Here is a 12,312-nt window from a genome sequence, read left to right on the forward strand (position 1 = left end):
TTGTTCATGTCTTATCTTCACAACTGATTTTCTTACTATACAAAATAATACATGGATGTTTATCTGCCTACATATGCACATATATTGTTTCATACATATATGTATGTTAATGTAAATATGTGTATGTATGAATGTTGTATCTTTATTGTTTGAATCTGCTTTGTAACCTTTATGTATATGTAAGTTGTATTTTCTTGCTATAAGCACAAAATAACATCCAGTTTTTTCTTTAATATACTCCTGTATACTGGATAGGGGAAAAAAAACATGCATTTTGTTACCAAGCATTTGTTTATTCACTAAATACAGAAATGTTATAGGAAAATACATGTTTGAACTATCCTCCATAATTTTGAGAACTAACAGGAAATACAATATTAAATACTATCATAGCTGTAACACAACTTCAAAAATGAAAAATAAAACTCCATCACAATAAAAGAGATACTAAATATCATGAAGGAGAGAGAAAAAGAAATCATCAAGAATATAAGCAGAAGTATGGCCTACCATTCCCGTGCTATGTTTCTCAACTCAGGGATGACCTCTGTCTGTTTCTATTCATTTCTTGCTAATGGCCATATGATTTAGATGAATGATGTATCTGAGAACAGAATAGAATGAGCTAATGAATTTCAATTCTAACCCGTCCCAAATGGATTTAAAAGCACAATGCAATTTCATCCACAGCAAAGCAGAACTCCTAGCTGCATTCTAAAATATATTCTCATAGCCACAGATAAGTGTAGCCACCAACTCTCACCAAAGAAGGTTCTCTTGGCAATAAACAGAGACTGTTAGAGAAAACCACAGGTGGTCACAATACAGAGAAAAAATGTTCCTAGAGAGTCCTCTGCCTACAGAGACCTTCCATAGCAGCTAGCTAATGTCTGCCCCTGAACCATAGCTACTAAACACACTGAGGCTCTGAGTTGCTGGACAGTTGATGCCACTCCATCAGAACGTTGAGGACCTGCCTGACTTAGCTTTTCTGTATGTGTGTTTGTGTGTCTATCATTTCTTTGTTCCTCCCTTAGTTAGGGTTTCCATTGCTGTGATGAAACAGTGTGATCAAAAGCAGCTTGGAGAGAAAAGCATTTATTTCTTTTATATATTCACATCATAGTTCATCATTGAAAGCACTCAAGGCAATAACTTAAACAGGGAAGGAACTGGAGGCAGGAGGTGATGCAGGACCCTGGAGGAATACTGTTTACTGGCTTGTTCCAATGGTTTGCTAAGTTTACTTTCTTCGAGAACTCAGGACCACCAGCATGGGAACAGCACCAACAACAACGGACTGGCCCTCCCACGTCAATCACTTCTTAAGAAAATGCCCTTTGATTTACAGAAGCTTTTCAGCTTCAAGAGGTCCTATTTAGTGATTGTTGCTCTTAGAGCCTGTGCTGTTGGTGTTATGTTCAGGAAGTTGTCTCCTGTGCCAATGAGTTCAAGGGTATTCTCCAATTTTTTTTTTTCTAACCGATTTAATGTGTCTGGTTTTATGTTGAGGTCTTTGATCCACTTGGACTTTAGTTTTGTGCAGGGTGATAAGTATGGATCTATTTTCATTTTTCTACATGTAGACATCCAGTTGGACCAGCACCATTTATTGAAGATGCTATCTTTTCTCCATTGTATGGTTTTGGCATCTTTGTCAAAGATCAGGTATCCATAAGTGTGTGGGGTTATCTCTGGGTCTTCTGTTCGGTTCCATTGACCCACCATTCTGTTTCTATGCCAGTACCATGCAGTTTTTATAGCTGTTGCTCTATAGTACAGCTTTGTCACCGACCAGCAGTGACACCTGAATACCACCTGAGAGAGGGCTGGGAGAGAGAGAGACAGGGCGACACAGAGAAGGACACCAAGTCTACATGCTGATCCAGGTGTCGATTTAATGGACGTCAGGTTAACACTTAAGTAGGCAAAAAAGTTCAAGCAGTTTCTCACATAGGAGCTTTACTTGGTCAAAACATAGGAGAGCTCACTCAAGGTTACACAGAGCCTGCTGTCTGGTTACTATGGTCACACAGAGTTTCTCGGGGTCAGAGCAGTCCGCTGTAGGACCACCAAGGTCAGTTTATGAGAAACTGGATTTTGGAAAATAGCCAAAGCTAAGAGGCCGAATTCCACTGCTCAGATGCCATTAACTCCAAATTTGCCATTAACTCCAAAAAGGCTGCCACACAGCTTAAGATCAGGGACGGAGATACATCCAGAAGATCTTTTATTGTAGAGGATTGTTTTAGCAATTCTGGGTTTCTTGTTATTCCATATGAAGTTGAGAATTTTTCTTTCTATGTCTGTAAAGATTTATGTTGGTAAGTTGATGGGAATTGCATTGAATCTGTAGATTGCTTTTGGTAAGATGGCCATTTTTACTATGTTAATCCTGCCAAGCCATGAGCATGGGAGATCTTTCCACAAAATGACTACCTACAGATTGGGAAAGAATCTTCACCAACCTTCTATCTGATAGAGGACTAATATCCAGTATATATAAAGAACTAAAGAAGCTGAAAAACAGAAAACCAAGTAATCCAATGGGGAACAGAGCTAAACACAGAATTCTCTCTAGAGGAATATCAAATGACAGAGAAACACTTAAAGAAATGCTCAACCTCATTAGCCATTAGGGAAATGCAAATCAAAATGACCCTGAGATTTCACCTTACACCCATCAGAATAGCCAAGATGAAAAACTCAAGTGACAACACATGCATGAGAGGTTGTGGAGAAAGGGGAACCCTCCTCCACTGCTAGTGGGAATGTAAACTTGTACAACCACTCTGGAAATCAATCTGGGAATTTCTCAGACAACTAGGAATAGTGCTTCCTCAAGACCCAGCCATACCACTCCTAGGCATATATCCAAAAGAGGCTCAAGTACACAACGAAGACATTTGCTCAACCATGTTTGTAGCAGCTTTATTTATAATAGCCTGAAGCTGGAAACAGCCCAGATGCCCCTCAACTGAAGAATGCATGCAGAAATTGTGGTACATCTACACAATGGAATATTACTCAGCAATGAAAAATAAGGAAATCATGAAATTTGCAGGTAAATGGTGGGAACTAGAAAGGATCATCCTGAGTGAGCTGTCCCAGAAGCAGAAAGACACACACGGTATATACTCACTCATATAGACATAACATAGTATACACCTACTAAAAACTGTACATCTAAAGAAACTAAGCAAGAGAGAGGACCCTGACTAAACTGTTCAATACCCATCCTGAAAGGCAAAGAGGCTGGACAGCAGAAGATGAAGAAAACAGGAAACAACCTAGGAACATGCCACAGAGGGCCTCTGAAAGCCTCTGCCCTGCAGACAATCAAAGCAGACGCTGAGACTTATGGCCAACTGTTGGGCAGAGTGAATGGAATCTTATGTAAGAAGTGGGAAATAGTAAGAGCTGGAGAAGACAGGAACCACACAAGAAGAACAACAGAACCAGAAAACTTGAACACAGGGAACTTCCCAGAAACTCATAATCCAACCAAGGACTATTCATAGAACCCCTGCACAGATGTAGCACATGACAATTCAGTGTCCAAGTGGGTTACATAGTAATGGGAAGAGGGACTGCCTCTGACATAATCTGATTGGCCTGCTCTTTGATTACCTCCTCCTGAGGGGGGAGCAGCCTTCCCAGGCCACAGAAGATGACAATGCAGCCACTCCTGATGTGCTCTGATAGACTAAGATCAGAAGGAAGAAGAGGACCTCCCCTATCAGTGGACTTGGGGAGGGGCATGCATGAAGAAGGAGGAGGGAGGGTAGGGTCGGCAGGGGAAGAGGGAGGGGCTTATGGGGGGATACAAAATGAATAAAGTGTAACTAATAGTAAAAGAAAAAATAAAGAAATACAGAAAGAGCTTAAATATTTACTAAACTTCAAACCAAATATATTCTTTTATTATTAGAAAAGAATCCTATATTACTACTTCAGTTTTGTCTGAGATATGATTGATGAAAAGTAATAAAATATAAAAATAACACTAGTGTTGGCAAAAAAGAAAAAAGAAAATGCCCTATAGGTTTGCCTGCAGCCTGATTTAATAGAGGCATTCTCTCATTTAAAGTTTCCTCCTCTCAGACTACTGTAGCTGGTATCAGACTGATAACTGTGCCAAGACAATTTCTTTATTGCCCCAGTCAGTCCAAGTCCCAGCAGCAAAGGACATTACAGTCACCTACCATGAGCAACAGACACTACAGCCTGCTTATAAACCCAGCCCAAACATGTTACTTTTAGGGAAAGCAACATGTTCTTTAATTCAGCACCTGGCTGGGGACAGCATTCCCCTCGCACAGTTGATCCCATTCATCAAGTTGGGACGCCATCGAATAACAAGTAGAAAAAGATTGCTGTCTAAGGAAGCTACCTGAATAAACTCCATTCATAAATTCTTGGCCTTGGTTTCATGTGCTATCACCCATCTTAGGGGGCACATGTACCCTCTCACAATGAGGAGGCACACAATCCTACATCTCATAGGAAAACGTGCCAATATTATGGTTGCCCTCTCAGACATTCCTGTTTCACCCAGATGAGACTCACTGCATGTCTCAGCATCTATTTCTCCAGGGGCCCTGCAACACATCACCTTTGATTCTTTTTGTCTCTGTTTAGACACCAACTATGTCGGGTGTGTGACTTTTCCTTGGGAGATGAGAGACCAAAGAATGCATTCAACCCAAGTCTAGTTTATTTGCTTACGAGAAGATGGGCAAAGTCTTACTTGTAGGACCATAAATGACTCAAAGTCAGCTACATCACTAAAAAGTCTACTGCAATCATTGGCAATAACTCATGAAAGTTACATTCCTGGAGCGTCCTGGAGGATTTTCAGGATGCTTGATGGGTTTTAATTTCCTCTCCGTGTCAGTTCATACTGTTTATATGAAAAAACCTTAGAGATAGAGGAGCATTTCATATATTATAAGTTTTGTAACTTCCTGTGATTTGTGAATTGCATATTTCCTGCATCCCAGTGAGCCTCACTCCAGAATGGAATGTTTCAATTTGGAGTGAAATGTTATGCAACACTTGGCAGGACTGCTTTGTTAGGTGTATCTCTTTTACCTTATATTGAGATCTAACTTTCATGTTATCACCATGAAGACATATAACCCACTGACTGGATCTCTTTTTTAATTCATCCCAATGTGCTTATATTAGTTAGATGTCCTTTTCTACTTAATTACAACTTTTTTGTTCAATTGGCTTATTAAGTATAAATGCTTGAACTTGGCATATTTGGGCTGTCATGGCCCAGGCACTGACCAATTTTAATAAAACAAAGTTTAAAATGTCTGATAACCATTTTGCTGCTGCAGGTTTTCCTTGCAGCCCCAAGCTCTTGGAATGACTCATGAATCTCAAGATAGGCCATATAGCTACTAGCTCATATTACTACTACATATTACCCTTGAAATAATAAAGGAACATATAAGAGACAAATTTTGATAATGATTACAAATCATTATTTCTCCAAATGTTAACTAAATAGAGCAGGGGAAACAGTGAAAAATGGCCTCATAAATTTCAGAGATTATTTTCAGATGGGAAGTTGTCATGGAGGCATCCTACAACCATGTCATTAGACTTCAGTTTCTGGCCCCAGAGGCAATAATTGATGCTATTTCCAAACACAAAGATTTATACTCAAGAGAGACAAAATGGAAGCATCAACCAAAGCACAATGCAAGAAATCTTAATTACCTTATCCACTGAGCATCTCATTCAAAGTAGAAGGAAATCCTCAAGGAGTTTCTGTCTACACATTTATAATGGCTCTTACATTTCAGAAGTCTCTGTGAAAATATCAGTTTGGTAAGAGCCTTTGGAAGATTTGAGGGGGTTCATGATATTGGGTTTATAATAGGAATGTAAACTACTCAGAATATAAAATTTCAGTTCTGATCCCACAAATAAAAATGAGCTAGATTTCAGTTTAGATTACTCTAAACAATGACATGAAGAGGTGTATAATTTAAGGGGCACTTGGTCTAGATCAGACATGTAACTGGATGGAAGTCTCCAAGGAGAGCAAAGGTGAGGACCTAACTTCTGTTTTCCTGAAATCTCTCAACCTTCAAATGTTAGATGACCTTTATGAACTCTACTCTTCAGATATTGTAAAAATTTTCTAGTGATACCTGAAAATATCACTCATGTTTTTGAACTAAACTTTCTCCCAGGCATTTTTCATGCTTGGATGAAATTTTGTTGTTACACAATATATCTCTAGGGAGATAAAAAACATAACAAAACAGCAACTCATTTTTATTATAAGTCATAAAGATACCAGGTGTTACTTTCAAATAATTCTTCATGTTTACAAATAACTTCAGTGTATAAATCCTATCATAAACTATAACACTTAAAGTAAACACAGGTTAGCAACATCTATTCATGAAGGTTTCCTATTACCGTACACATTTTTTATTTTTTCTTTAATTATTTGAATAATTTAGTATGATTTTAAATCTCAGAATATTAATATTTTACAAATCTAGCTTATTACTTCTTATTTTCCCAAACTCACATTTCTCTTGAAAACCCTTCATTGCCCCATTCTAGACTAAACACCTAATAGCTGTGCTCAGCCACACTTACATCCCTCAGAATACCTTTTTTTTCTCTTATAGATTATACCATTTTAAACAGCATGGACTTTATATCATGCATCTTTCTATTCCGTATGCCTACAGAATACTTTCCACCTATTGTTATTTAATTTTTATCAGTTCACATTCACAGCTAAGCAATATTACTTGAGTCATCATCATCATGGAAGTATTCATCATAATTTTCTACAGATTTCATAATAAATTCTGTACCGTACATAACTTTATAATAGACATTTTCCACGACAAGTAAAATATAGTCTTGGAAAAGGAGCAGTCAAGATTACCCAATCTCTGAGTCGTCATACATATTCCTTAAATTTACATAACTATTTATGTTTTGGGTTTTTATGTGCATATACAAAGCATAGCTATCATTCAACAGGTTTAGCAAAAACTATCAAGATAATCTAATGACCACTCAATATGAAAGGAGGACAAATAGGAACAAAGAAAGATGAAGTACAAATTTTTAGATTCAGTGGCTAAGCATGGTTTTGTATGCCAACTTAGAAACTAAGTTTATAATCTATGAAATAATAATACTAAAACCAAAGTTCTACATGCTTTTTACCCAGTTATAAATGGTTCTAAGCCATCAGTATGTTCTTTTCAGTTTTAAAATTTTTGAGTGTAATAAAGGATAATAATAAAAAAATGAAAAAAAAAATTGAGTGGTCCTGGAAGACCCTATGCCATGTGAAACAAGACAGTCACAAAAGAAAAGATAAATTTCTTACATTTTTATACTTCTTTTTTGTATCAATGTACAAGTTTATAATTATGTTTTATAATTATAACAGTTTTATATATTACAATTTTATAATATAATTATATCATACCAGTTAATGTGCTCTTCCCTGGAGAAAACTATTTCTCCCACTCCCAGCATTCTTTATTTGCCAGCCATGGTTCTTTGTGTAGAGTTGAAGCCTTGTGGGCCTTCCTCCATCCACTTAAGCATGTCCAATATAGTTTTCCTTATTTGGCTCATGTTTAAGCAGTCATCCTTACCAGTAAATTTGCTAATATAAAGAAAACATATTTCATAGAAATTAGTAAAATACCACTTTTGAGTTTGATTTTAAGTCAACAAATCCAATTTCTAGACATTCTTAAGCTTTCCTAGAAAAGTACAGAATTGGCCCATGATGGAATGGTTTTTCTCTCTAAGAAACAGCCAGGTTGATTATTAGAAGAAAAACAAGTGTGGGGCAATAAGACCATTCCTTCTTTTATTACCTGCTGCAAGCAATGCTTCTCCAGACACTATGACTTTTGGGTCAGTGTGTTTTTAATTCTTTTTTTTTTTTTTCACTTTTTTTTGTCTTTTATTCTTTTTTTTTTTTTCAATGCAGTTTATTCAGGAACATTGAACAATCCTCGGACCCCGGGGAAAGCCAGCCCACAGCTTAAATAGCCTCTGGGTAGCCAACCCAGGGGTGCCACGGGGGCAATGCAGATAGGTCCACATACATGGAAGCAAGCCAGATCCTCGGTTTTTAATTCTTGTAGATGTTTCTCAACTATTGAAATTTCCTGGACCTGTTATAATTGTATGTCTCACATTTTTTAAGAGCTCTCCAACTGTTTTCTGAAAATCCTGTACTATTTTAAGACCCCACCATTAATGTGAGATTGTAAAGTCTTCGCATCCTTGTGAGCACTTACCATTTTATCATAGCACCGCCAATCAATGTGAAGTTTTGTTTCACTGTGGTTTTACTAATGATTGCACACATATTTACAGGTGTTTGTTGGTGATTTTTCCATCTCCAATAGAAGGATTATTATTCAAATGATGGCTTTTTAAAACCGAATTATTTGTTTTCTTAGCCATTAAAATATAAAAGTTCTTAAAGTCTATTAATAGTCTCCCTAAGATACATTACTTGAGGTGTGTTTCCCATTGAGTAAATTATTTTTATCACCTTATCCTTTAAGGCACAAATTATTTTTAATTTTAATTATATCCAATTAATTCCCCCTTTTGTCATAACATCTGATTATGACATCTTAAGCAAGAAACTATCACAGTTTCATGGGCATGGAGATCTAGTGTTGTATTTTTTTAATGTTGTTATTTTTAGCTATTATATTTAGTGATAGCATCTATTTTTCATTAACTTTGTATGAAAAGTCAGATATTAATTATTTAACATGCAGCTTCATCTAACTGCCCATTTGTTGGGGAAAATTCTCTCTACACTGAATTGTTATAAAACACAACTTAAATAATTTATAAATGTAATTTTTACAGATTAGCAATTTTCTTAAATCTCATGGCAATCCTGTATTATGAGAATGTAGTAATGTTTAAGTTTTTCAAATGGGAAAACTTGAAACTTCCAATTTTATTCTTTTCCTTCATGTTTGTTCTGATCATTCCCTATCCCTTACATTTTTATGAATATTTTATGATCAGCATATTCTTATTGGTAATAAAAAAAAGTGGTTTCTCATTAGAATTGCACTGAACTTTTAGACCTGTTTCAGAAGTATTGCCATTTCACAATGCTAAATTCATGAAGATGGGATGATTTTCCATATATGCAATGTTTATGCTTTCAACAATGTTGATAATTTCTAGTGCAAGGTCTTAATTTATTTAAGTTATTCCCAAATGTTTTAATATTTTCATATATTTCAGAGAGATTTTTATGATTGCTGGATTTTTATTTTAAGGTCTTGGTTCTCATTCCATGATGGCCTTTTAAATTAATTACAATTCTTAAAGATTTCTTGAAATTTTTATGTATGCAAAGTGAATCCATATACATGTAAGGGTAGTTTTATTATTTACTTTCAAATGCAGATGCCTTTTAATTCCATGTTCTCATCTGATTGCTCTAAGTTAAATTCTGCTATAATGTTGATTAAAGAGAGAGTGTAGCTTACACTATCCATTACCTTATAGAGAAAGGCTTTAGGCTACCAGCATTAAGTATAGAATTGGTTGTATTTATGTGTGGTGGTCTTTTGTCTTTTGTCTTTGTGGATGTTGCTCTATTGTAACATGGAAAAATGTTTTTCTCTGTAGAGTGATTGGGAGAATGACCAATGAGTCATGGAAAGTCCTTATCAGACTCCACTGCACACATCAGATCTCTCTTTGGTTGTCTATGGGCTGAGTTACAACATTCTCAGAGCAGTAATCATATCCCAGGACCTTATATTTAACTAGAAATGCCATGTGTTGGGAAGCCCAATGTCTTAGATGGCTAAAGTGTAAGATATCTATCAGAAAAATTGAAGATGCCTAGCAAAACGAAATCTTGAATTCTGTTTCACACCTCAGTATGTGGTAAGATAATAGATATCTATCTCATTTTTCCCTCTTTCTACATAGAACTCCCAGAAGAAAATGTTACAAGGAAATCTTTCTACAGTGACAGAGTTCATCCTTGCTGGGTTAACAGACAAACCAGAGCTGCAGCTTCCCCTCTTCCTCCTCTTTCTAGGAATCTATGTGGTCACAGTAGTGGGGAATCTGGGTATGATCACCCTAATACTATTCAGTTCTCACCTGCACACACCCATGTACTTTTTCCTCAGTAGTCTGTCCTTCATTGACCTCTGCCATTCTACAGTCATTACTCCCAAAATGCTGTTGAACTTTGTGACACTGAAGAACACCATCTCCTACCCTGAATGCATGACTCAGCTCTACTTTTTCCTTATTTTTGCCATTGCAGAGTGTCACATGCTGGCAGCAATGGCATATGACCGCTATGTTGCCATCTGTAACCCCTTGCTATACAATGCTATGATGTCCTATCAAGTCTGTTCCTGGATGATATTTGGAGTATATAGTATGGCTTTGATTGGCGCCACAACTCATACCGTCTGCATGCTAAGAGTGCATTTCTGTAAGGCTGATGTAATTAATCACTACTTCTGCGATCTTTTCCCATTGCTGGAGCTTTCTTGTTCTGATACTTATATTAATGAAGTAGTAGTTCTTTGTTTCAGTGTTTTTAACATCTTTATTCCAACTTTGACTATTCTAAGCTCTTACTTCTTCATCATTGCCAGCATCCTCCGTATTAAATCCACTGAGGGAAGGTCCAAAGCCTTCAGCACCTGCAGCTCACACATATCAGCTGTTGCTATCTTCTTTGGCTCTCTTGCATTCATGTACTTGCAGCCATCATCGGTCAGCTCTATAAACCAGGGGAAAGTATCTTCTGTATTTTATACCATTGTTGTGCCCATGCTAAATCCTTTGATCTACAGCCTGAGGAACAAGGATGTCAAAGTTGCTCTAAATAAGTTTCTTGAAAAAAATTTTTTCTTGTGAAAATAGTGATTTTTCTTTACTAAAATTCAAGTTTTGAGGGCTGGCAAAGAGTTCAGTGGGCTGTGTATGGCCACATGATATAACATTACTGCTAGCCCTGCTTATTTTTAAATCGCCAAGAGCAGGACCAGTTTTGACCAGTGGCACATATGAAGGACAACGTCTCTCTGGGATGCAGAGAACCCATCTGCTTATCATAGCATACATCACAGTAGGTAGTTTGTAAAACTCTCAGAATCCTTCTTGTGAATTGTTCTGTTTTATGTATGTTTAGCAACATTACTTTTATGCAAGACACATTTATCTTAATGAAGAGAGTAAATATGTTTGTTCAGCATTCTTGATAGTCTCAATATTCTATGTAATTAGTCTTTTTAATGAAATACATTTCTAAAGATTTCTAGCATTGCATTCTCCAAAAAAATGTATTAAAAAGTAAAATACACAAAATAAAATGCTTAATTTTTGCTAAGTGTGTATAACTGTATTAAAGAACATAGAGTGATATTATGAATGGTAACATAGCTCCTACCCACCCTCCCCCCCAAAAAGAGAGCTACATTGGATGAGACACTCATCACTAAACAGGAATACACACATGTACACATGCCCCTAAAGCAGATGGAAGTAGGAATAAGAATTCATATATTCAGATATTTGTAATATTTGTATGTCTCCAGCACATGACTGACCAGGAAGGTTCAGAAGTGCTTGGTTTTACTGTTGCAAACACATAAAATATTTAGAAATAAGAACTTGTAAAAAGTGTTTTCTGACTAATGTCGTATTGGCTAGAATTATTAAATATTCTCAAATTTAAAAAAAAGACTATCTATCATCAAAAAAAAAATAAGAATTAGGGTCAGAGAAGAAACTTCAAAAATAAATTCTCATTATTTCCCTTACCCAGTTAAATTCTCATTTCTTCTTCTTGAAACTGCAATCAATAAAACTGATTTTATATTTCTGAAAGGTAACTGTGCCTATCAGGCCATCTCAGTAGATCTAAGCGGCCTTTAAGAATAATCAGATTCCCTCATGTAGGTAGCAGCATCTGCATAATCTTTCTTGTCTCCTCTTAAATAATCTCCCAAGATCTTAGCCATTGTAAAAGGTAAGGTGAAATCTCAGGGTCGTTTTGATTTGCACTTGCATGGTGACTAAGGATGTTGAGCATTTTTTTTAAGCCTTTCTCTTCCATTGGATATATCTCTATTGAGAATTCTCAGTTTAGCTCAGTATCCCATTTTTTAATTGGATTACTTGATTTGTTGCTGTTTAACTTCTTGAGTTCTTTATGTAATCTGGATATTAGTACTTTGTTGGATATAGGATTGGTGAAGATCCTTTCCCAGTCTATAGGCTGTTGTT

At 36.3% G+C, this 12,312-nt stretch overlaps 1 protein-coding gene across 1 annotated transcript; it reads left to right on the forward strand.

Annotated features, from left to right (window-relative positions):
* Positions 1–9,996: 9,996 nt before the first annotated feature.
* Positions 9,997–10,941, forward strand: LOC110562667 (olfactory receptor 8G50-like). The gene has a single exon (XM_021659496.1). The coding sequence runs from the start codon at positions 10,006–10,008 to the stop codon at positions 10,939–10,941; it is 936 nt and encodes a 311-aa protein (XP_021515171.1). The 5' UTR covers positions 9,997–10,005.
* The last annotated feature ends 1,371 nt before the right edge of the window (positions 10,942–12,312 follow it).

The sequence above is a fragment of the Meriones unguiculatus genome, chromosome 1 (genome assembly GCF_030254825.1).
Source record: "Meriones unguiculatus strain TT.TT164.6M chromosome 1, Bangor_MerUng_6.1, whole genome shotgun sequence".
NCBI classification, from domain to species: Eukaryota; Metazoa; Chordata; class Mammalia; order Rodentia; family Muridae; genus Meriones; species Meriones unguiculatus.